Raw genomic sequence first — 22,457 nt, forward strand, 5'->3', positions numbered from 1 at the left:
GAGTTGTCCCTTGGTGTTGTGCGGGGGTTGGCTCCAGGAGCCCCTGTGGAAGCTCAGGTCTCATATGTAACATGGCGACTGTTTACATACAACCTATGGTATCCTCCCATATACTATAATCATCTCTAGATTACTTATGATATCTAATACAATGTAAATGCCATGTTCATAGTTGTTATACTGTATTTTTAAAATCTGTTTTATCTTTTACTGTTTTGTTTTTTGTTTTTGTTTTGCTTTTTGGGTTTTTTTTTTTTTTGAGATGGAGTCTCACTCTGTTGCCAGGCTGGAGTGCAGTGGCGCGACCTCAGCTCACTGCAATCTCCGCCTCCTGGGTTCAAGCGATTCTCCCTCCTTAGTCTCCCGAGCAGCTGGGATTACAGACACGCGCCACCGCACCCACCTAAGTTTTGTATTTTCTTTTTTTTTTCTTTTTTTTGAGACGGAGTTTCGCTCTTGTTACCCAGGCTGGAGTGCAATGGCGCGATCTCAGCTCACCGCAACCTCCGCCTCCTGGGTTCAGGCAATTCTCCTGCCTCAGCCTCCTGAGTAGCTGGGACTACAGGCGCGCGCCACCATGCCCAGCTAATTTTTGTATTTTTAGTAGAGACGGGGTTTCACCATGTTGACCAGGATGGTCTCGATCTCTTGACCTCGTGATTCACCCGCCTCGGCCTCCCAAAGTGCTGGGATTACAGGCTTCAGCCACCGCGCCCAGCTAAGTTTTGTATTTTCAGTAGAGATGGGTTTTCACCATGTTGGCCAGGATGGTCTCAATCTCCTGGCCTCATGATCTGCCCGCCTCAGTCTCCCAAAGTGCTGGGGCTGCAGGCGTGAGCCACCATGCCTGGCCTGACTGTTGTTTTTCTTTAATCATGTTTCTTTCCTAGTATTCTGGTTGTCAGTTGACTGAATCCCAGGACGTGGGACCCACAGATAATGGAGGACCAACTATATAAGCTTTGCTGCTTCCTTTTATTTTTACTTGCATACATTCGCACTTTTCTATGTCCCATGACCTCATTTGCTAAGTGACACAAAGGACAGAGTGGGGGCTTCCTCTGAGGCCTGCCTGCACCCCACCTTGAGACCTGAGTCTTGTCAGGTGGGGTGCAGGGGCGTCCCCATGGCCCTGTCTGACCAGCATCCCTGGCTCGTTCCACCCGCACAGGGGACTACCCGCTGGTTCCCGGCAGCAAGCTGGTGTTCTCCTCCTACCCCGGCACCATCTTCTCCTGTGATGACTTCTACATCCTGGGCAGCGGGCTGGTGAGTCCCCTTCTCGTGTCTCCTCCATTCCAGGTGTTTGCCACACAGCAACTCTGAGCTGGCAGAATTGATTCCTGCAGCAAGTGGGGACCAGGCTGCAGCCCGGTGCTTGGTGCCCTGTAGGAGCCAGGGGTGCAGCAGAGGATGAGGGGGACACATCCCCCCGCCTGCCAATCAGAGCCCAGGCTCGCCCATCCCCTGCCCTGGGGACTTGGACCACCACAAGGGGGTATTTAAGTGTAGACCCCCAGGCCCCACACAGGGCCTCCAAAGCCTGCAGCTGGCCTGGGACTCTGCATGTAACCCTAGTTGTCAGGAAAGACTGGACTTGGGGACGTTTGGGACTATCCCTGACCTCAGTGACCGTGCTTGTTTTTATGTATTCAGGATAACTCCCCCCATCCCACCCCGCTTCTCTCTCCTCCTGCCTCCCTCTTGCTTTCCCCAGAGCTCCTCTGACCTGACCAGGTTTGCTGAATAGAGGCTGTTTACAGTGTGTTGTTTTTATCTTTTTTTCCTGGCTGGGGTCCAGACTTGTTTAGAAATCTGTCCCTGGCATCCCTCGCTCAGTAAGTGAACTCTTTGATCTCCAGGGCAACGCTGCAGAGGAGAAAAAACATCACTTTAAAAAACACCCTTAGCGCAGAGAACACCCAGCTCCCTGCGGGGACGGGACGGGAGGGGACTCTTCTTGTCTGATCCTTTGCTTTTTTGAGTTTGGAACGAGGCAGGAGAGGGCCAGGCAGTGGGTGAGGGAACCCCTATGCTGTGGCCAGGTGCGGAAGGGGACGGAGGCAGCTGGGGAGGAACAAGTGAAATGGTTCCACCTGGTTACCAGGAAAGGATCTGGGTAGGAACCTTCCCTTCCTTCAGGGCTCTAACTGTTTTTGTGCCACAGATTCCTTGGGCAGTCCAAGAGGCTGGTGACCCTCTTCTCAGAACAGTGCACTTATTGTTATTATCATTTTGTTTTTCACAGTGACAGGGTCTCGCTCTGTCACGCAGGCTGGATGCAGTGGTGTGATCATGGCTCACTGCCACCTCCAACCTCCTGGGTTCAAGCGATTCTCCCACCTCATCCACCTGAGTAGCTGAGATTACAGGCCCATGCCACACTCAGCTAATTTTTTAATTTTTTTGTAGAGATGAGGTCTCACTATATTTCCCAGGCTAGTCTTGAACTCCTTGGCTCGAGGGATCCTCCTGCCTTGACTTCCCAAAGTGCTGGGATTATAGGCGTGAGCCACTGCGCCCGGCAGAGTAGTGTTTTTCGATGGATAAACTAAAATGTGTAGGATTATGCAGGAAACCAGTTATAGTGAAATACAGCTATCAACATATAAGTAAACTTTTAAGTAACATACCGAATAATAAGGTCCAGCAGCAGGTATGGTAAATAAGTTAGAAGAAGCAAGGTGCATGAATGATACTTTAAGATATGTACAGCCTTGTAATCTGATGGAAAAACATCTGCGATTTCTGATCGTGAAAGTCTCAGTGACTGCTAATACCATTGTGGTGTGTCATGTTAACAGTGGAAGAAAATGCCAAATTTCAAGATTTTTTTTTTTTTTTTTTTCAGAGATAGAGTCTCATGCTGTCAGGCTTGAGGGCAGTGGCATGATCACAGCTCACTGCAGCCTCTATCTCCCCAGCCTCATGCAATCCTCCCATCTCAGCCTCCCAAGTGCTGGGTCTGTAGTTGCCCGCCACCATGCCTGGCTCATTTTAAAATTTTTTGTAGAGACAGGGTTTTGCCATGTTGCCCAGGCTGGTCTCGACCTCCTGGGTTCAAGCGATCTGCCCCCCTTGGTCTCCCAAAGTGCTGGGATTATAGGCAGGGACCACTGTGCTCAGCCTGGATGTCCTCTTTAAAGAGAAGAAAAGGGTTCGGTGGCTCACGCCTGTAATCCCAGCATGTTTGGAGGCCGAGGTGGGTGGATCACAAGGTCAGGAATTCAAGACCATCCTGGCCAACATGTGAAACCCTGTGAAACCCTGTCTCCACTAAAAATACAAAGAAAAAAAAAAATTAGCTGGGCATGGTGGCACGCATCTGTAATCCCAGCTACTTGAGAGGCTGAGGCAGGGGAATCACTTGAACCTGGGAGGAGGAGGTTGCAGTGAGCAGAGATCGTGCCACTGCACTCCAGCCTGGGTGACAAAGCAAGACTGTCTTAAATAAAAATAAAAATAAAAATAAATAAATAAATAGGTAGTTAGAAAAAAATCGCATTTATGGATATGGCCGTCTTTTAGCTTTTTTCAGCTTCTTTTTTTTGTTTGTTTTTTGAGACAGGGTCTCGCTCTGTTGCCCAGGTTGGAGGGCAGTGGCGCGATCTCAGCTCACTGCAACATCTGCCACCTGGGTTCAACTGATTCTCGTGTCTCAGCCTCTGAATTGCTGGGATTGCATGAGTTTTGTTTTGTTTTGTTTTTAACTCACAAGAACAAGGCTTTACTTTTCAAATATGCTGAAGACAGCCAAGCGTCCCAGGAGATGGAGAAGGGGGAGGAGGCAATTGGAGGCAGCAGTGGGCATCCTGCCTGCTCCAGGACTGGAGGGAGACTAAGGGTCTCTCCTGTTGTAAGCCCTCCTAGGCCTCTGACTGCTGGATCTGCCAGGCTGACAGCCTCAAGCCATGCAACCTTTCCTGCAGAACTGTGGGGAAGGGCGGGGGGCGGGGAATGGGAGGCTGCCCAGCTTGGTGAGGGAGTGGGTTCATGGGAGCAGCTCTTTTGGCTTCTCAGGGGCTGTTCCCCAGGGCAACGCTAGATGCATGATACCAAATCCCACTCTGTGCTTGTCTAAGAAACCAGTAAGGAACATGTGCCTCAACTGGACATGAGTTTTTATTTTTATTTATTTTTTTGAGATGGACTCTCCCTCTGTTACCCAGGCTGGAGTGCAGTGGCTTGATCTGGGCTCGCTGCAACCTCTGCTCCCGGGTTCAAGTGATTCCCCTGCCTCAGCCTCCCCAGTAGCTGGGATTACAGGCGTGTGTCACTGTGCCCCGCTAATTTTTGTATTTTTAGTAAAGATGAGGTTTCACCATGTTGGCCAGAGATAGGGTCTCACGCTGTCATGCAGGCTTGGGTACTCATGGACATGAAAATGGCAACAGTAGAGCTAGGGGCTGCTAGAGGCAGGAGATAAGGAGTCTGGAACCCCTGACCTCAGGTTATCCACCGCTTTGGCTTCCCAAAGTGCTGGGATTACAGACGTGAGCCACCACGCCCGGCAGATTAAGTATTTACTGCTTGTAGTCTCAGCACTTTGGATGGCTGAGGTGGATGGATCACTTAAGGTGAGGAGCTCGAGACTGGCCTAGCCAACATGGTGAAACTCCGTCTTTACTAAAAATACAAAAATTAGCCAAGCGTGGTGGCACGTGCCTGTAATCCCAGCTACTAGGAAGGCTGAGGCATGAGAATAGCTTGAACCTGGGAGGCGGAGGTTGCAGTGAGCCGAGACTACACCACTGTACTCCAGCCTGGGCGACAGAGTGAGACTCTGTCTCAAAACAAAACAAAACCATTTAATTTATGAGCAGTGGCTGATGAAGTATGGTCACTTGGTGGCAGCATGCCTAGGCTGTGCAGCACCCCCCTTGACCTTCCCACAGGTTACACTGGAGACCACCATTGGCAACAAGAACCCAGCCCTGTGGAAGTACGTGCGGCCCAGGGGCTGTGTGCTGGAATGGGTACGCAACATCGTGGCCAACCGTCTGGCCTCGGATGGGGCCACCTGGGCAGACATCTTCAAGAGGTTCAACAGTGGCACGTGAGTGGGCGTCTGGCCCTGTGGCTTCCCCTGCACCAAAAGATAGATCAGCCTCCGCTTTAACACTCAGACCCTAGGGGATCAGATATGGCACTAGGTCACACACCCCACGCCCTCCTCTGTTTTATACATGGGGAAACTGAGGCTAGGGAAGGAAAGGATTTGCCTCTCCTCTCCAGGCTTCTCAGCCCAGGAAGGGGTGCCTTGGTGGCAGTACAGGAAGAACACTTGGAACCTGAGGACTCTTGAGGGGACAGTGGGGAGGGCTGTTTGAAGAGGTGGATGTGGGTGGGTAGCAGGGCCTGTAAGCTGGAAGCACTGGAAATGGGCAGTGCCGGTCTTACAGCATCCAGCAGAGGAGCTGACCTAGGGAGCCATAGAATATTCTGGAACAGTCAAGCAGCATGATGAAAGAGGAGTTTGTGGACACCTGGTCATGCTGCAGTGTCAGGGTGTCAGTTGAATGGCTGGACACCCCCAGGCCCACTTCCCTTGATTCCTAGCTGTGTGGGACACTTTGGGGTGGGGGAAGCTGGGGAGGGGGCCCCAGCTCTGTTCAGTCCTCCCTCCCTGTGCCTGGCAGGTATAACAACCAGTGGATGATCGTGGACTACAAGGCATTCGTCCCGGGCGGGCCCAGCCCCGGGAGCCGGGTGCTCACCATCCTGGAGCAGATCCCGTGCGTACCCTGGGTGGGAGGAGGTGGGGCTCGGGGCAAGAGGACTGCCAGGGTGAAGGCCTGGAGCTGTGCTGGCTCTGTGCAGGAAGGGGATGCTCTCAGGAAGGCATGGCTGGAGGGGACTGAGGTTCGAGACTTAATCCATCCCCCAGGCAATGGGAGCCATCGGGGTTCCCCAAGCAGGGCAGTGCGCATGGGAGCCCCTTTTCTGATCACCTCCACCCCATCTCTCTTCTCGGTCTCAGCGGCATGGTGGTGGTAGCTGACAAGACCTCAGAACTCTACCAGAAGACCTACTGGGCCAGCTACAACATACCGTGCGTGCCTTCTCACCCCGCTCCCTGTCACCCTCCGTGTCCACCTCATTCCTTGCCCACCTCCTTCCTAGGTGTTATTTTTAAACCCATGGAATGAAGAAGCCCAGCCTACCCCTTTTTCCGGCCAGGGGAGCCCAGACAGCTTGGCCGTGTAGTTGCGTGGCTCAGGTCAGCAGCAATGTGAGCGCTGGTTCTGACGCCCAGAGCAGGGTGGTGTGAGGTGGCCAGGCTCAGGGCCTGACCCCTGCCAGGGTCTCTGGCTGGATCTGGGCTGTGCAGCCATCACCTCCTGAGGCTCACTCTCTTTACCTGCGTTTTCTCATTTGAATCTTACAGCGGCCACATGTGGTCACTAGAGCTCCTGCTCCCATCTCACAGGTGATGATACTGAGGCCCTGAGAAAGTTCCTCACTTTCCCAACCTTCCCTGTCGGTGAACAGTGAAGGCAGGATTTGTTTTTACTTTTTTGTTTGAGACAGAGTTTCACCCTGTCATCCAGGCTGGAGTACAGTGGCACAATCTCAGCTCACTGCAGCCTCTGCTCCTGGGCTCAAGTGATTCTTCTGCCTCAGCTTCCTGAGTAGCTGGGATTACAGGCACCCGCTACCACCTTTGGCTAATTTTCTATTTTCAGTAGAGACATGGTTTCACCATGTTGGCCAGGCTGGTCTCAAACTCCTGACCTCAAGTGATCTGCCTGCCTTGGCCTCCCAAAGTGCTGGGATTACAGGCGTGAGCCACCACATCCAGACTGAGGGCAGGATTTGAAGCCATGGCTTTTGGGCCCCAGAGCCCAAGCTTGGCCGCCCCACCAAGCCACTCCCAGCACAAATGAAACTTATTGTTATCCTGAACGTTGGAGTTGTTTTTGTTTGTTTGTTTTTTTGAGATGGAGTTTTACTCTGTCGCCCTGGCTGGAGTGCAGTGGCACGATCTCAGCTCACTGCAACCTCCTCCTCCCAGGTTCAAGTGATTCTTGTGCCTCAGCCCCCCAAGTATTTGGGATTACAGGCATGCACCACCATGCCCAGCTAATTTTTTTTTTTTTTTTTTTTTTTTTGAGACAGAGTCTCACTCTGTTGCTGAGGTTGGAGTGCAGTGGTGCGATCTCAGCTCACTGCAACCTCTGCCTTCTGGGTTCAAGTGATTCTCCTGCCTCAGCCTCCCAAGTAGCTGGGACTACAGGTGTGCACCACTGCTCCCAGCTGGTTTTTGTATGTTTAGTGGAGACGGGTTTCACCATGTTGGCCAGTCTCGTCTTGAACTTCTGACCACAGGTGATCTGCCCGCCTCAGCCTCCCAAAGTGCTAGGATTCCAGGCCTGAGCCCCTGTGCCCTGTCCAAATGTCATAGTTGTAAGGGATAATGTCCTGGTGTGACTTCCCCTCCCCTCCCTGGCCACAGCCTTGGCTGAGTGAGGCTAGTGGGGGTCATGGGTGACCATCCTTGTCCCTGGCAGGTCCTTCGAGACTGTGTTCAACGCCAGTGGGCTACAGGCCCTAGTGGCCCAGTATGGGGACTGGTTTTCTTATGACGGGAGCCCCCGGGCCCAGATCTTCCGGCGGAACCAGTCACTGGTGCATGACATAGAATCCATGGTCCGGCTGATGAGGTGGGTGCCGGTTGGGTGGTGGGCTGGGGAGAGGGAGGCCATAAGCACACAGAACTTTCTGTGCGTTTTTTGTACCAACTCATTCAAATGTTGCCGCCAGCCCTGGAGGGCCAGCAGTGGGTGGTCAGATGCTGAACGCCAGTGCAGCTGCTCGGGGGCCATGCTCCACTTGGGTCCTGTTACTGTCCTCGTAGCTAAGGGGAGGGTGCTGGACATCTGTTGAGTGACCTCTAGTGCTGGGCACTGTGCTTGGTACCAGGAGCAACAGGTAGAAAACCTGTGCCCCACTGTCCCGTCTCCTGGGCGGTGCAGAAATTCATCAAGTGCTTGCACTGATGTCGATGTGTAAAGACGGCACCAAGAGAGGCTGTCTAGGGACAAACGGGTGCCTCACCTGGCTGGGGCGGTGGCATGGAGGCCTTCCCTGAGGATAGGTGCCTGAGCAGAGAGCTGAGTGACTTAGGTGAAAGGCGTCAGGACCTCAGGCAGAGGAACTGGCGGCGGCAACCTGGGGTGGGAGGGGACAGGGATAGTTGAAGGCTGGCGGCTCTTATGGGGCTGCCCGTGAGGGTTTTGGCCTCTGTCTTAGCCTCTCCTTCCTGGCATGACTGTTGTTCCCTCCTTCCCCCATCCAGGTACAATGACTTCCTCCATGACCCCCTGTCACTGTGCAAAGCCTGCAACCCCCAGCCCAATGGGGAGAACGCTATCTCGGCCCGCTCTGACCTCAACCCGGCCAATGGCTCCTACCCTTTCCAGGCCCTGCGCCAGCGCTCCCATGGGGGCATCGATGTGAAGGTGCTGCCTCCTCCCTAGGGCCTGGAGGGTGGGGCCTGAGGGCTGTGGGTGGGGGTAGTCACCATCACCAGCCTGGGGGAGGGGACAGGTTGGGGCAAAGCTGATGATGGTCGGGCAGGAATCACAGTCAGAATCGGGCTGTGGTTGGGGTCACAGTAAAGGTGACAGTATGGGCTGCGTGCAGTGGCTTACACTTGTAATCCCAGCACTTTGGGAGGCCCAAGGAGGCAGATCACTTGAGGTCAGGAGTTTGAGACCAGCCTGGCCAACATGGTGAAACCCTACTAATAATACAAAAATTAGTCAGGCGTGGTGGCGGTCACCTGTACTCAGGAGGCTGAGGCATGAGAATTTCTTGAACCGGAGAGGCGGAGGTTGCAGTGAACCAAGACCATGCCACCACACTCCAGCCTGGGTAACAGAGCAGAGTCTCAAAAAAAAAAAAGTGACAGTTCAGAATTGAGCTCTGGGGTCAAGGTCAGGGTGGGAGGCTGGGCCCCTGGATTGGGGCAGGCTAGGGCCCCTGCTCAGCTTCGGCTCTGCCCTGCCCCCAGGTGACCAGCATGTCACTGGCCAAGATCCTGAGCCTGCTGGCGGCCAGCGGTCCCACGTGGGACCAGGTGCCCCCGTTCCAGTGGAGCACCTCGCCCTTCAGCACCCTGCTACACATGGGCCAGCCGGACCTCTGGAAGTTCGCGCCCGTTAAGGTCTCATGGGACTGAGGCTCTGTCCTTGCTCCGCTGCTTTGCTCCTGCTGACCTTCAGCAGGGCCATCCCCAGCCCAAGGCCACCAGACCTCCAAACCCAGCACCTTCTGGGGGCTTTATTCCCTAATCTGGGGTCTGAGTCATCTTCTCCTAGGGTGGAGCACGAACCTGATGGGCTCAGAAGTAACCCCTCTCTCCCCCGAGGTGCATGGGTGCTGCCACCTCCCCTCTTCCTGCTCCCCGCCGTCTCCGTCTCTGTTTCTGTCTCCTGCTGCTGCTCTCTTGATCTCATTCCCACCTCTGGGGCCCCTTCCTCCTGCTGCTCCTTCCTGAGGGATTGGGAAGGTCCTGGGGTCAGGCTCTGGGGCTCCCATGGGGTGGGAAGAGACTATTCCAGCCCCTGCCTCCCAGCTGCATTTCCACGGGTGGCCCTGGAATTGGTGAGTTTCAGCCCCAGGACCTGGGCGTTATCTCCGGCTGGAACTGTTCCTCCCAGCTCCGGCCCCTCTGCTCCCTCAGGAAGCAGTCCCCTCGTCTCCCTTTCTGGCAGCTTCCTTGAGGACAGAAACTTGAAAACAAACACAAACCAAAGTTTCTGGCCATCTGCGGCTGGAGGGTCTTGAATGTCCTCCTCTCTCCAGGGCAGGCAGAGGGTCAGCCCCCACCCTTCTGCCTCAGGCCCCCACCCACCCCAGGCCTGCCCCTCACCTCGGGACTGTGTCCATAGCGCTCTGATGGAGGAACCAGACCGCAGTCTGTGCCACCGTTAAACAAGAGTGGCTGTGGACCGTGCTGTGCTTCTTGGGGTGGCACGGAAGGCGGGGTCAGCGCTTTTCACCTCTCAGGTTTGGGTTCTGTGCCATCCCCTACATAGCCTCCTGTGCAGCCCTCTGTCTGTCGTTCTGTTCCTTCACTCATCTGCCAACATACTCACGCATCATCGGTCTGCACAGCCTCCCACCCGCCCCTCCATCTTCCATCCATCCATCCGCCTACCTATTCATTCATCATCCTTCCACCCACCCATCCACCCACCCACCCATCCAGACAACCATTCAGCCATCTCCATCTGTCCATTTTCTTTTCTTTTCTTTTTTTGAGAGGGAGTTTTGCTCTCGTTGCCCAGGCTGTGGTGCAGTGGTGTGAGTGTGTCTCACAGCAACCTCTGCCTCCCGGGTTCAAGCAATTCTCTTGCCTCAGCCTCCTGAGTAGCTGGTATTACAGGCATGCGCCACCATGCCTGGCTAATTTTGTATTTTTAGTAGAGACAGGGTTTCACCATGTTGGTCAGAGTGGTCTCGAACTCCTGATCTCAGGTGGTCTGCTGTCTTGGCCTCCCAAAGTGCTGGGATTACAGGTGTGAGCCACCATGCCTGGTCTCATCTGTCCGTTTTCCATCCACTTATCTGCCCACCCATTTACTCTTCTGTCCAGCCATTCACTCATCCATCCACCTATGAGATCAGACGGGGAAGGAGCCTTTTTTGTGTTAGTCTGTACACCACAATATGGCTTAGGAAGTTCTTAACTATCCATTTATCACCCATCCACCTACCCATTCATCCACCCTCCCATCCAACTGCCTATCCATCCGTCCACCCACCCATTCATCTACCCACTCACCTCCCCACCCATCCACCTACCCATTTGTCACCCATCTACCCATCCACCCATCCAATCACCCGTCCAACCATCTATCCAACCATTCATTCATCTATCCAACCATTTCCGTCTGTTCATTTTCCATCCATCTACCTATCCACCCATTCACTCATCCATCCACCTACCTATCCATTTATCATCCATCTACCCATCCATCCATCTACCCACTCACCCATCTATCCATCCAACCATCCATCCATCCATCCATCCATCCATCCATCCATCCAACCATTTCCATCTGTTCATTTTCCATCCTTCTACCCATCTACCCATTCACTCATCCATCCACCCACTCATCCATCCATCCACCCATTTATCTGCCCACCCACCCATCCATCCACCTATCTATTCATATCACCCATCTACCCATCCATCCACACACGTATCTGTGCATTTCATATCCATCCCCCTGTTCATCCATATTTATCTATTTTCTATTCGTCAGCCATCCATCCATTCATATCCAACTATTCATCCAGATGTTTATTGAGCACCTATGTTCTGGTCCTGTTTTGGAGCCGTGTTGACCACCAGGACCTTCCTAAGCCATACTGTGTTGTACAGACCAGTACAAAAAAGGCTCACTCCCTGCCTGATCTCGTGCAGCCTGCCTTGGAGACAAGATTCTCCCAGTGTTATGTGCTTGGAGAGAGGAAAGCACACAGCCCTGGAGTCAGAGACCTGGCTTTGAGTTCCGTCTCCACGTCTTGCTAGCTAGCTATGGACTCACCCTCTCTGAGCCTTGATTACCTCATCTGTGAAATGGGGTAATGGTGTGAGCAGCATTTCCCTGGGGGATGTGATGCAGCCCATGCGGGGCCTCATGCACTCAGCGCCTCTTCATTAGCAAACACTTATTGAACCGCAGTACATGCCAGGCACTGTTATGAGGTCCCGGGGATACCTTACAACAAAAGGGATGGAAGCGTCCCTGCTCTTGTGAAGTTTACATTGGGGAGATGGTAAATACAGTAAATGAAATCCGCGGTGTGTCAGTGCTGGTAAATGCACGGAGAGAATAAAGCAAGGCTGGGGTCTGGGGTTGGGTTTGCTTTTTCTCCTCCCTGTAGCTTCACAACCCCTGTTACCTGGGAATTGACTTGTGGTTTCATCTTATTTTTCCTTTTTGTAGAGACAGAGTCTCACTGTGCCACCCAGGCTGGTCTCGAACTCCTGGGCTCAAGTGATCCTCCTACCTCAGCCTCTCAAAGTGCTGGGATTACAGTCATGAGCCACTGTGCCCAGCCAACTTGTGGTTTTAAAAACTAATTTTCAGTCAGGTGCAGTGGCTCAAGTCTGTAATCCCAGCGCTTTGAGAGGCCGAGACAGGTGGATCACGAGGTCAGGAGTTCAAGACCAGCCTGGCCAACATGGTGAAACCCCGTCATTACTAAAGATACAAAAATTAGCTGACTATGGTGGTGCATGCCTGTAATCCCAGCTACTCGGGAGGCTGAGGCAGGAGAATTGCTTGAACTAGGACCCAGGAGGCAGAGGTTGCAGTGAGCCAAGATCGTGCCACTGCCCTCCAGCCTGGGCTACAGAGAGAAACTCCATCTCAAAAAAAAAAAAAAAAAATCCCAATTCCTGAGAGCATTTTCATACCCTGAGTCTCTTTTCCTTCTCAGGACAGCCCTGTTGGGAGAGGCTGGGATTATCACGTGTGTTTTACAGATAAGGAAGCAGGCTTGGTGCAGGGAGGTCATGTGCCCAAAGTCTGAACACTTGGGCCCATCAGAGCCAGGATTAGGGCCCAGCCCACCTTCCCCATCTCCTTGCGATGGTGCAGGCCCTGGTGAAACGGGCCACACCTACTGTGATGCAGCCACTGACTCTTCACAGCTACTCCTGAGGCTGGGGCTTTTGGGAGACCCATTTTACAGATGAGCGAGTGGAGGCCCGGGTGGTGGTAGAGCTCACCCAGGATCACTTTTGTATTCCCTAGAATGATTCCAGCCCCTTTCTGCTTTCCAGGGGTGGGGGTGGTCATGAAGCCAGGCTGACTCTGCAGAGAGCATAGCGGGTGGTCGTGCAGATGGTCCACCACTGGGACTTCAGCTGGCCTGGTCAAGGTGGGACCGACCTTTCCAGAGGCAGCCGCAAAGGCAGTACCACATCACTCTGAGCACTGGGAGTTTCCCACAATCCTTGGCTTCAAGATGGCAGCTGTAGGCACCTCTATGGCTCCTGGCTCCCCGAAGCCCAAGGCTCTGGCAAGCTGGTCGGCTCCTGCTCACAGTGCCACGGCGCCTCCTCTAGCAGGCAGAGGTGTCTGCCTCACCCCTTTTGGGGGCTTCATGCCAGGCTCAGGCTGGACAGCAGAAGCTAGAGGCAGTCCTATTCCAGGCAGGCTTTTCACTCAGATCCGAGTCACTTTTTTGTTTTAATTTTAGACAGTCTCACTGTTTTTTTTTTTTTTTTTTTTTTTTTTTTTTTTTTTTTTTTTGCCCAGGCTGGACTGCAGTGGGGCAGTCTCAGCTCACTGCAACTCCGCCTCCTGGGTTCAAGACATTCTCCTGTCTCAGCCTCCCAAGTAGCTGGGATTACAGGTGCACACCACCATGCCTGGCTAATTTTTGTATTTTCAGTAGAGATGGGATTTTACCATGTTGGCCAGGCCGGTCTTGAACTCCTGACCTCAAGGGATCCACTCGCTTTGGCCTCCCAAAGTGATGGGATTACAGGCATGAGCCACTGTACCCAGCCGCAAGTGATTCTTAAACTTCAGTTTGAACTTGGGGTCATCCAAAAAGTGCCCTGAGGGCGGGGTTCCCTTCATACTCTGGAGCCAGCCCCAGTAATTCCTCTTCAGCATATGCTTTCGTTGGACGAGAGGGTTCCATGTTTGAGAAGGGTTTTCATGACATTGACTTCAAGTCCACCCACCCCTTCCCTCTCCCAGAGATGGGTGTCCATTGTCAGCTCACACACCCTCAGGAGAGGGGCCCTCACTTCTTTGCTTCCAGTGGGCCTGTGGTGAAATAATTCTGACTTATCAGGAAAGACCAGATCAGAAAGAGATTGGCCTCCCCAGCTGCTTCTGCCTTCAGCAGAGGCAGCCTTTGTCCCACCCCAAGTCCTTGTTGAGCCACCTGCTCCCTGTGGTACAGGGATGCCCAGTCCTGGCACACAAGACCAGCTGCAGTCAGGCTCTGGCCTCACTCTGGGGCCCCAGTTGAGAGCTGGGACTGAGAGCAGACTCAGGGTGGAAGGAAAGGAGGAAGGAAGACAACTGATGATGAGAAAACGTACAGGATCTTTGTTTCATAAATATGTATTTTTCTTTTTCCAATGAAAAAGTTTGCACATTAGAAAAATTGGGAAGGGTCAGGAGTGGGCTTCCTGGGGGGATGGCTGAGATGATTCCTCAACCCTGGACCATGGCTCTGTTCACCTTCCCTGGGAACAAGTTCTGGGGCCAGGTCATGGCTTCGAGGAATCCCCGCTGCTGTGATTGAGGTCTCCCCCATCCACCCCACTCTGGGGACCTGGTGTGTTACTTGTGGGCATTTGCCACGCCAGCAGGGTGGCTAAGGATGGGCACAGAGCAGTCACACAAATACCAAAAAGGCCCAACTCACAGCCTCACTGGCTGCCGACCTTTGGCGTCTGCAAAGTGGGCTTCTGATAAGAAGTTGACCTGCACCCGGCCACAGGCGCTCATCCAAACATACAACGAGGCGCTGGATAAAACTCCAGCCCCTCCAGGGGTCTCCTGGGCTAGAAGAGGACAGATGGGTAAGGGGTCCGTCCTCACTTGAGCAACCCATTTGTCATGCCCAGCTGTTCCTTGAGCGTCCGCAGCTGGGCCAGGCTAATGTTGCTGCCTCCGCAGACGATGACCACGAGGGATGGCAGCGGGGCTGGGAGCTTCCCCTCCCGTTGGAGCTTCTGGACCACGTGGCTGTAGACGGCTGCCAGGGCTGCCCCGCAGGCGGGCTCCACCAGGATCTTCTCATCATCTGCCAGAGAAGGGGGGTGGTAGGGGTGTGGCCTGAGTTTCCCAGGGTGCACTGGGAGCTGACAGGCTTTTGGCAAGGCTTGGGAATACTGAGCCAATCAGCTCTCAGCCCTGACTGCAGACGCAGGTCCTGGACCAAACATCTCATCATCACCCTGGATTGGCCCTTCCAGCCCTGAGCCAGGGCCTAGGTTTCATCATGAGTGCCTATGCTGATGGAATGATGTAGTTGTGTGAGCACTGTGTTGAGGAGGATTCTGAGGCATCATCTGAGCAAGAGTTCCATGGTTGATTAGCCAAGTGTGCAGCAGGTACAGAAGCACAAATGCTACTATGTTTTTTCTCCTTTTTTTTTTTTTTTTTTTTGCCATCCCTGTCCTAGACTGAACCCAGAAAGAGTCCAACCTAGTTACACACCCACCTGTGAATGAATCCAACTCTGAGCCCCATGTTTTCTGTTTTTACCCTGGCTACCAGGAAACTCAGAAGCAACATTTTAAATATTCCCTTATGGTTTGCTGCTGCTATGGTTATCAGGGTTCCTTTTCTATTTACTTTTCTATTATGTGTGGCTTTTGCTTTTCTATTTCTATGCTGCATTGTATTATATTCCATTAATGGAAAGTTCTAGGCAGAGATAGAAGGCAGAACTGTGAAGGAAATTTGGGGTGAGTGGGATCCCCAATGGCACACGAAGTGGACAGCCACTTAGCTCCTGAGTCAGCAGGTCAGGTCCTGAGAGGACTCGGCACATACCCACGAACTTCTCAATGGCGGCGACAGCCTCCTGGTCTGAGATAACTTCCGAGAAAATGGGGTGTTCCTGAAACAGCTTCAGGGCCTGAGCCCCCACAGTCTTCACGCCCAGGGCCTTGGCAACACTGAGAGAAGTGGGAACACAGGAGAGGAAGATGGGGGGGAGCAGGAGAGAGATGGGGGCAGGGAGGGAGAGAAGGAGACAGATGTGAGACGGAGAAGGCAGTGCATCTGTGGGCAGAGGGACCGGTGTCACCTCTGCAGCTGGAAGGCACTGAAAAGCCTCAGGGATCCTGAACCAAGTGGGGTCTTCTAATAAGGTACGGAGTGTTTGAATTGGCATCATTTAGTGTATTATTTATTATAATTATTTTTAATTTTTTTGAGACTAGGTGTCACTCTGTTGCCCAGGCTGGTCTTTTTTTTTCTTTTTTTTTGAGATGGAGTCTCGCTCTCTTTTCCAGGCTGGAGTGCAGTGGCACGATCTTGGCTCACCGCAGTCTCCGCCTCCCGGATTCAAACGATTCTCCTGCCTCAGCCTCCCAATTAGCTGGGACAACAGGCACCCACCACCACGCCTGGCTAATTTTCATGTTTTTAGTAGAGATGGGGTTTCATCATGTTGGCCAGGCTGGCCTCGAACTTCTGACCTCAGGTGATCCAACCACCTCAGCCTCCCAAAGTGTTGGGATTATAGGCATGAGCCACCATGCCTGAACCCAGGCTGATCTTGAACTGGACTCAATTGATCCTCCTGCCTCAGCCAAGCATCATATTCCATTCAACACTAAGTCAGGAGCAAATGCCTAAGAGGACCCTTGTTCTTCCCTGATGGGACTCCCTGCCTTTGCTCCCGGTTGCAACCTCTACCTGGTTAGCCCTCATGAAGCCCAGCACCACTCTGCCCACCCACATCCTGCTGACCTTTAAGGCTCAGGATTAAAGCCATCTCCTCCAAGGAGTCCCCCTGGGAGAGTACTGAGTCCCATGGCCCTATGTGGAATTCTCAAATGGTTCTCCCTCATAGTAACAAACACCCTGAGTACTTCTTGAGAAAGTACTAGGTGGCAGGCACTTCACAAGCATTATTGAATTTGCACAAGAACTTTGCTGTTAGTTTGATTTTGGGAAGGGGAAACTGAGGCAGAGAGTATACGGTCACTTGCCCAAGGTCACATATTTAGGGAGTGCTGGGGCTGGGGCTGCAAGCAGGGTCTGTGTAACTCCAGGACCTGTGCTGGTAACCAATGTGTTGACGCTGTCCCCAGCCTCCCGGGGCAACCACTGCCTCTATTCCCAGCTCAGCTGCCCCCTCTCCCTTCCCCAGGAGTATCTTGAGGGCCTGGACCACCTCAGCCCTGAGCAGCACGTGGTTAACAGTAGGCACTCAGCCATGACATCTTCAGTCCCTATAGTGTGGGACACAGCAGCTCCAGATGCCAGGCTCAGGACTCCGGAAGAAGTTCTTATCTAGCTGGACTCAGTCTTCCCTATCTGTAGCAGAGACTGTGGTCTGCCCCAGTGTCTTTTCTAGCTGCACACATGGGCACCTACTGTAAAGACATTTCCCAGCCTCCCTCGCAGCTAGGTGTGGCCATGTGACTAAATTTAGGCTGACAAAAAGGTAAGTGGAAGTGCTGTGTCTGTCTTTGAAGGTTGGAGCATAACCTTCTTCCTTGCTTCCCCCTCCCTGCCAGATGGAATGTGGGTGTGATAGCTGGCACTCAGGCAACCATTTTGGACCATAAGGCTACGTGCTAAGGATAATGGGGAAACAAACTCAAGGGACCCAGGGCCCTGACTTTTCATGGTAAAGTTCAATATCATGTAAGCCGTTGTTATTCGGGTCTTCTGTATAATGGGGCCAAAACTTCTTTCTAATTAAATGCTATCTATCAAAAAGGAAAGAAAGAAAGAGGAAGGAAGGAAGGAGAGAAAGAGAGAAAGAAAGAAGAAAGAAAAGAGAAGGAAGGAGAGGAAGAGAAAAGAAAGGAAGGAGGAAGGAAATAGAAAAAAGGAAGGAAAGAAAGAAAGGAGAAGGAAAAGAGAGGAGGGAGGGAGGAAGGGAAGGAAGGAAGGCCGGCCTCATAGGAAACGTTTACTGGTTCCTCTGTGACAAGGTTTTACATCCCTCATTACTTTGCCAACCAACCATCCTCCCAGGAAGCCCACCCCTGAGTCCCTATTGTGTGCAAGACACTGGCTGATCTGGGGAGACAGTGGTGCATAAACACAAGTCTTGCTCCTAAAGAGTTCGTATCCCAGCCCTGAATGGGGTTTCTGTCTCCCTCCCTCCCTCCTTCCTTCCTTCCTTCCTTCCTTTCTCTTTTTTTGCCTCTAGACAGGGTCTTGCTCTGCCACCCAGGCTGGAGTGCACTGGTGTGATCACAGCTCACTGCAGCCTCTGCCTCCTGGGCTTAAGCAGTCCTCCCACCTTAGCCTCCTGAATACCTGGGACTATGGATGTGTGCTGCCATGCCCAGTTAATCAAAACAACAACAACAATCAAAAAAAGACAACTTTTTTGTAGAGATGGGAATCTCTACGTTGCTCAGACTGGTCTTGAACTCCCGACCACACGTGGTCCTCCTGCCTCAGCCACCCAAAGTGCTGGGATTACAGGCACGAGTCACTGTGCCCAGCCTCGTATGAGGCTTTTCATGTGAGGAAGTGTGACATGATGGAGTCACACAGACCTGGGGTTGAGTCCAAGCTGTACCACTCACTGGACGTGACCCTGGGCAAGTGATCAGAGCCCCCATTTCCTCACCTGTAAAACAGCCTGACATCAGGATCTACTCCCCAGTGCTTGCTGGACACCTGAGGAGGGCACCCCAGCTGCTCACCTGGTAATCTTGGGCAGGGAGATGAGCTTGCCTGCAGTGGTGGCGGCGTGGAAGCTGTGGGCACCAAAGGTCTCCATCGCGATGACAGGCACGTCCCCCCAGCCCACCTCCTGCAGCCCCTGGACCACTCCACACAGCAGGCCCCCGCCGCCCACCGACAGGGCGATGGCTCCCGGCTTTGTCCCCAGTGCCTCCTTCAGCTCTTTGATGATGGAAGTGTGGCCTTCCCTGGAGGGTGGGGAGACAGGGTGGCGGGTCAGGGCTGGGCTTCCTGGAGACACCAGCTCAGGTTTGCACCAGCCTCATCCCAGTGGATGGCCCTGGGGTTAGTCCCCTCCCCACGCCCTATATCAGCTTCCTCTACCTGAGGACTTTATCTGGCCATCTGAGCTACCTGCAAACACAGTCAGAGATGGCAGCCCCCGAGAGCAGCCCTCAACCAACACCTACGGGTCAGTGTACAAACCCCCATGCTCCCTCTTCCAGGGGCAGGTAAACTGCAGTGTACCTCCTACACTGGCTCCCAGAGTCCCCCAAGGGATTAACCTCCAGCCACCCACAGTGGCCACCTGTCCTGGAAAGCCCCCTTCCTGACATTTTGGACTGGATGATAGAAAAAAGAAAAAGCAAGTCCCCTCCCTTCCCTGCTTGACTTCCCCATTCCCCCACAGAATTGCCACCCAAATAAACTTTCCCTGCAACCTTTGTTCCCAGGTCTGCTTCCAGGAGGACGCAACCGCTAACACTTGGGCATCTGTGTGCTTGTGTGTTCAGTCTTGGGTGTGTTGTGTGTGCAGCCATGGAGAATGGGCATTTGGTGCACGTGTGTGTGCACCTGCTGCTGCGCCTGGCTATAACATGTGTGTTTCTGCTTTCTTTTGTTTTTGAGATGGAGTCTCACTCTCTCGCCCTGGCTGGAGTGCAGTGGCATAATCTCAGCTTACTGCAACCTCCACCTCTCAGGTGATACTTCCTGCCTCAGCCTCCTGAGTAGCTGGGATTACAGGCATGTGTCACCACGTCCGGCTAACTTTTGTATTTTTAGTAGAGACAGGGTTTCACCATGTTGGCCAGGCTGGTCTCAAACTCCTGACCTCAGGTGATCCTCCCACCTCGGTCTCCTGAAGTGCTGGGATTACAGATGTGAGCCATTGTGCTCGGCCTCTGTGTGCTTCTACCTGGTGGTGTGTGCACACGTGTGCAGCTGCGGTGCATGAGGACGTGATGATGTGCATCACAGCAATGCCTGCCCAGGGATACAGGGCGGTGGCTGCCACCCCCGCCAGGTGACCTTGAACTCCACATACCAGATGAGGGGGTCGTCAAAGGGGGGAATGTAGACCCAGCCAGGGTTGTTCTTCGCCAGGGCCTTGGCCAGCTCAAAGGCTTCATCCAGTAACTGCAAGGCCACAGGGGAGATGGGAGGGGGTGAGGCACAAGGGAACCCTGTCCAGCCACTGGGTGCCCTCTCTCACCCCTGCTCTGGGTCGGCACTCACCTCACCCACCACCTTGACTGTGGCACCTTCATTCTTGAGGCGCTCAATGGTGAGGTCAGGTGTGGTGCTGGGCACAACAATGGTGGCAGGGATGCCCAGTTGCCTGGCCGCATATGCAGCCGCCATGCCTGCGTTGCCAGCTGCCAGGGTCGGGAGTGGAGAGCATGTCAGTGCAGGAGCGTCTAGGAGCCCAGGCAGGACTGCCCACCCTCTACTGGGGACTCTGGCTGTCCCCCTCACCTCTCCACCCCGTGCGACTGCTGGCCTCCCCCAGGAACTCCAAATTGGCTGCTGCCCATGTTTCCAATGGCTCATTGCTGGGAAATCCAGTGCTCAGAGAAGCGGAGCGCCTGACCCCAGGACACACAGCAGAGGACAGGATGGGGAAGCAGGTCACTTACCCGAGGAGCAGACAAAATGTGCGCAGCCCTGCTTGGCCCACTGTGGAGACAACAGGAGAGGTGCTCAGGCCCACGTCCCCGTCATTGCCTGTGCTCTTCCTGCATGCCTGGACTAGCTGCCAGGACTCCGTGGACACTGACGTTTCCTTCACTAGGAAACTGTTCTCCCCTTTTCTGAGACTGCACCTCCCGCCTCCAAAGTGACTGGCTCAGGAAAGGGTGGAGGAAAACAGGCGACTGATGGGGCTGGGATCAGTCCCCAGGGACCCTCCTGGAGGGGCATCCCTCAACCAGAGGAAGCCCTAATGGTGGACGCTCAGCCCTTGCAGGGAGTCAGCAGGCTTATCCTGCAACACCTTTAACTTCTTTCTTTTTGAGACAGAATCTCACTCTGTCACCCAGCCTGGGGTGCAGTGGCATGATCTCGGCTCACTGCAACCTCTGCCTCCTGGATTCAAGTGATTCTCCTGCCTCAGCCTCCCAGCTAGCTGGGACTACAGGCACCTGCCGGCATGCCCAGCTAATTTTTTTTTGTATTTTTAGTAGAGACGGGGTTTCACCATGTTAGTGGGATGGTCTGATTTCTTGACCTCATGACCTGCCCACCTCGGCCTCCCCAAGTGCTGGGATTATAGGTGTGAGTCACCACGCCCAGCCCAACACCTTTAATTTCACATAGCACTGGCCCTGCCCTGTCAAGGAAGGAGGACCTGCCACCCCTGCCCAGGTGATGCTGAGCCGGTCCCATACCCTCTTGCAGAAATGCCCGATGCCCCGGATCTTGAAGGAGCCAGAGGGCTGGGCACTGTCCATCTTGAGGTAGACGCCGGTGCCGGCCACTTTGGACAGGGCCATGCTGTCACGGATGGGGGTCTTCACATGCAAGGGCTCTCTGGACATCATTGCTGGGAGAAAGGAAGGAAACCCAGAGGGTTAGGAGAGTTAGCCCCAGCGCCGGCACTGCCAGAGGGACCCTGCCGGCAAGCCAGGCAAGGGCTTAGATGGGACAGCCTCCTGGAGACCTGGCCTCTAATTGCAGCTGGGACACCTACTCGCCATGTGACATCAGACAGGCAATCACACCTCAGCCTAAGCTCTGCCATCTGTAAAATGGGGACAGGGACCTCTCACACGTTTGCTGGGAGGCTGAAGAGGTAACACTCAGACCTCGGAGCTTTCAAAATGCATGAGGTCGGGCCAGGCGTGGTGGCCCATGCGTGTAATCCCAGCACTTTGGGAGGTCAAGGCAGGCTGATCGTCCGGGGTCAGGAGTTCAGGACCAGCCTGGCCAATGTGGCAAAACCCCATCTCTACTAACAATACAACAACAACAACAACAAAATTAGTTGAGCATGGTGGCACACACCTGTAGTCCCAGCTACTCAGGAGGCTGAGGCAGGAGGATCACTTGAACCCAGAAGGTGGAGGTTGCCGTGAGCTGAGATTGCACCACTGCACTCCAGCCTGGGTGACAGAGCGAGACTCTGCCTCAAAACACAAACAAACAAAACAAAACAAAACAAAAAAACAACAGCCAGGTGTGGTGGCTCACACCTATAATCCCAGCACTTTGGAAGGCCGAGCCAGGCAGATCATAAGATCAGGAGTTTGAGACCAGCCTGGCTGACATGGTGAAATCCCATCTGTATAAAATACAAAAATCAGCCAGTCGTGGTGGAACATGCCTGTAATCCCAGCTACTGGGGAGGCTGAGGCAGGAGCATTGCTTGAACCGGGGAGATAGAGGTTGCAGTGAGCCGAGATCACACCACGGCACTCCAGCCTGGGCGGCAGAGTGAGATTCTGTCTCAAAAAAAAAAAAAAAGAGAGAGAGAGAGAGAAAAGAAATAAATGCAGGGACACACATACACACACAATCCATCTACACACACACACACACACACACACCACACACACACAATCCATACACACACACACACAATCCATCTACACACACACACACACACACACCACACACACACAATCCATACACACACACACACACACAATCTACACACACACACACACAATCCATCCACACACACACACACACACACACACAAACCATCTGCACACACACACACACACAAACCATCCACACACACACACAATCCATCCACACACACACACACACACACACACCATCCACACACACACACACACA

The 22,457-nt window shown here is 53.5% G+C and overlaps 2 protein-coding genes across 2 annotated transcripts in view; one reads left to right on the top strand and one right to left on the bottom strand.

The window, feature by feature from the left end:
- PLBD2 (phospholipase B domain containing 2) overlaps window positions 1-9,956 on the top strand; it is a 31,981-nt gene extending 22,025 nt beyond the window's left edge. The window contains exons 6-12 of the mRNA XM_032240563.1: window positions 1,172-1,269; window positions 4,896-5,056; window positions 5,640-5,735; window positions 5,981-6,052; window positions 7,512-7,664; window positions 8,300-8,462; window positions 9,017-9,956. Of these exons, the coding sequence (XP_032096454.1) occupies window positions 1,172-1,269; window positions 4,896-5,056; window positions 5,640-5,735; window positions 5,981-6,052; window positions 7,512-7,664; window positions 8,300-8,462; window positions 9,017-9,184 (911 nt within the window). The 3' untranslated portion in view covers window positions 9,185-9,956. The remainder of the gene's footprint in view (window positions 1-1,171; window positions 1,270-4,895; window positions 5,057-5,639; window positions 5,736-5,980; window positions 6,053-7,511; window positions 7,665-8,299; window positions 8,463-9,016) is intronic.
- A 4,113-nt stretch (window positions 9,957-14,069) lies between these two features.
- SDS (serine dehydratase) overlaps window positions 14,070-22,457 on the bottom strand; it is an 11,759-nt gene continuing 3,371 nt past the window's right edge. Inside the window, exons 2-8 of the mRNA XM_032240575.1 lie at window positions 21,044-21,198; window positions 20,294-20,333; window positions 19,893-20,032; window positions 19,702-19,793; window positions 18,395-18,622; window positions 15,549-15,673; window positions 14,070-14,793 (exon numbers count right to left, since the gene is read on the bottom strand). Coding sequence (XP_032096466.1) covers window positions 14,585-14,793; window positions 15,549-15,673; window positions 18,395-18,622; window positions 19,702-19,793; window positions 19,893-20,032; window positions 20,294-20,333; window positions 21,044-21,196 — 987 coding nt within the window. The 5' untranslated portion in view covers window positions 21,197-21,198 and the 3' untranslated portion in view covers window positions 14,070-14,584. The remainder of the gene's footprint in view (window positions 14,794-15,548; window positions 15,674-18,394; window positions 18,623-19,701; window positions 19,794-19,892; window positions 20,033-20,293; window positions 20,334-21,043; window positions 21,199-22,457) is intronic.

Source organism: Sapajus apella, unplaced genomic scaffold (genome assembly GCF_009761245.1).
Source record: "Sapajus apella isolate SASKATOON/1434 unplaced genomic scaffold, GSC_monkey_1.0 scaffold2, whole genome shotgun sequence".
Taxonomy (NCBI): Eukaryota; Metazoa; Chordata; class Mammalia; order Primates; family Cebidae; genus Sapajus; species Sapajus apella.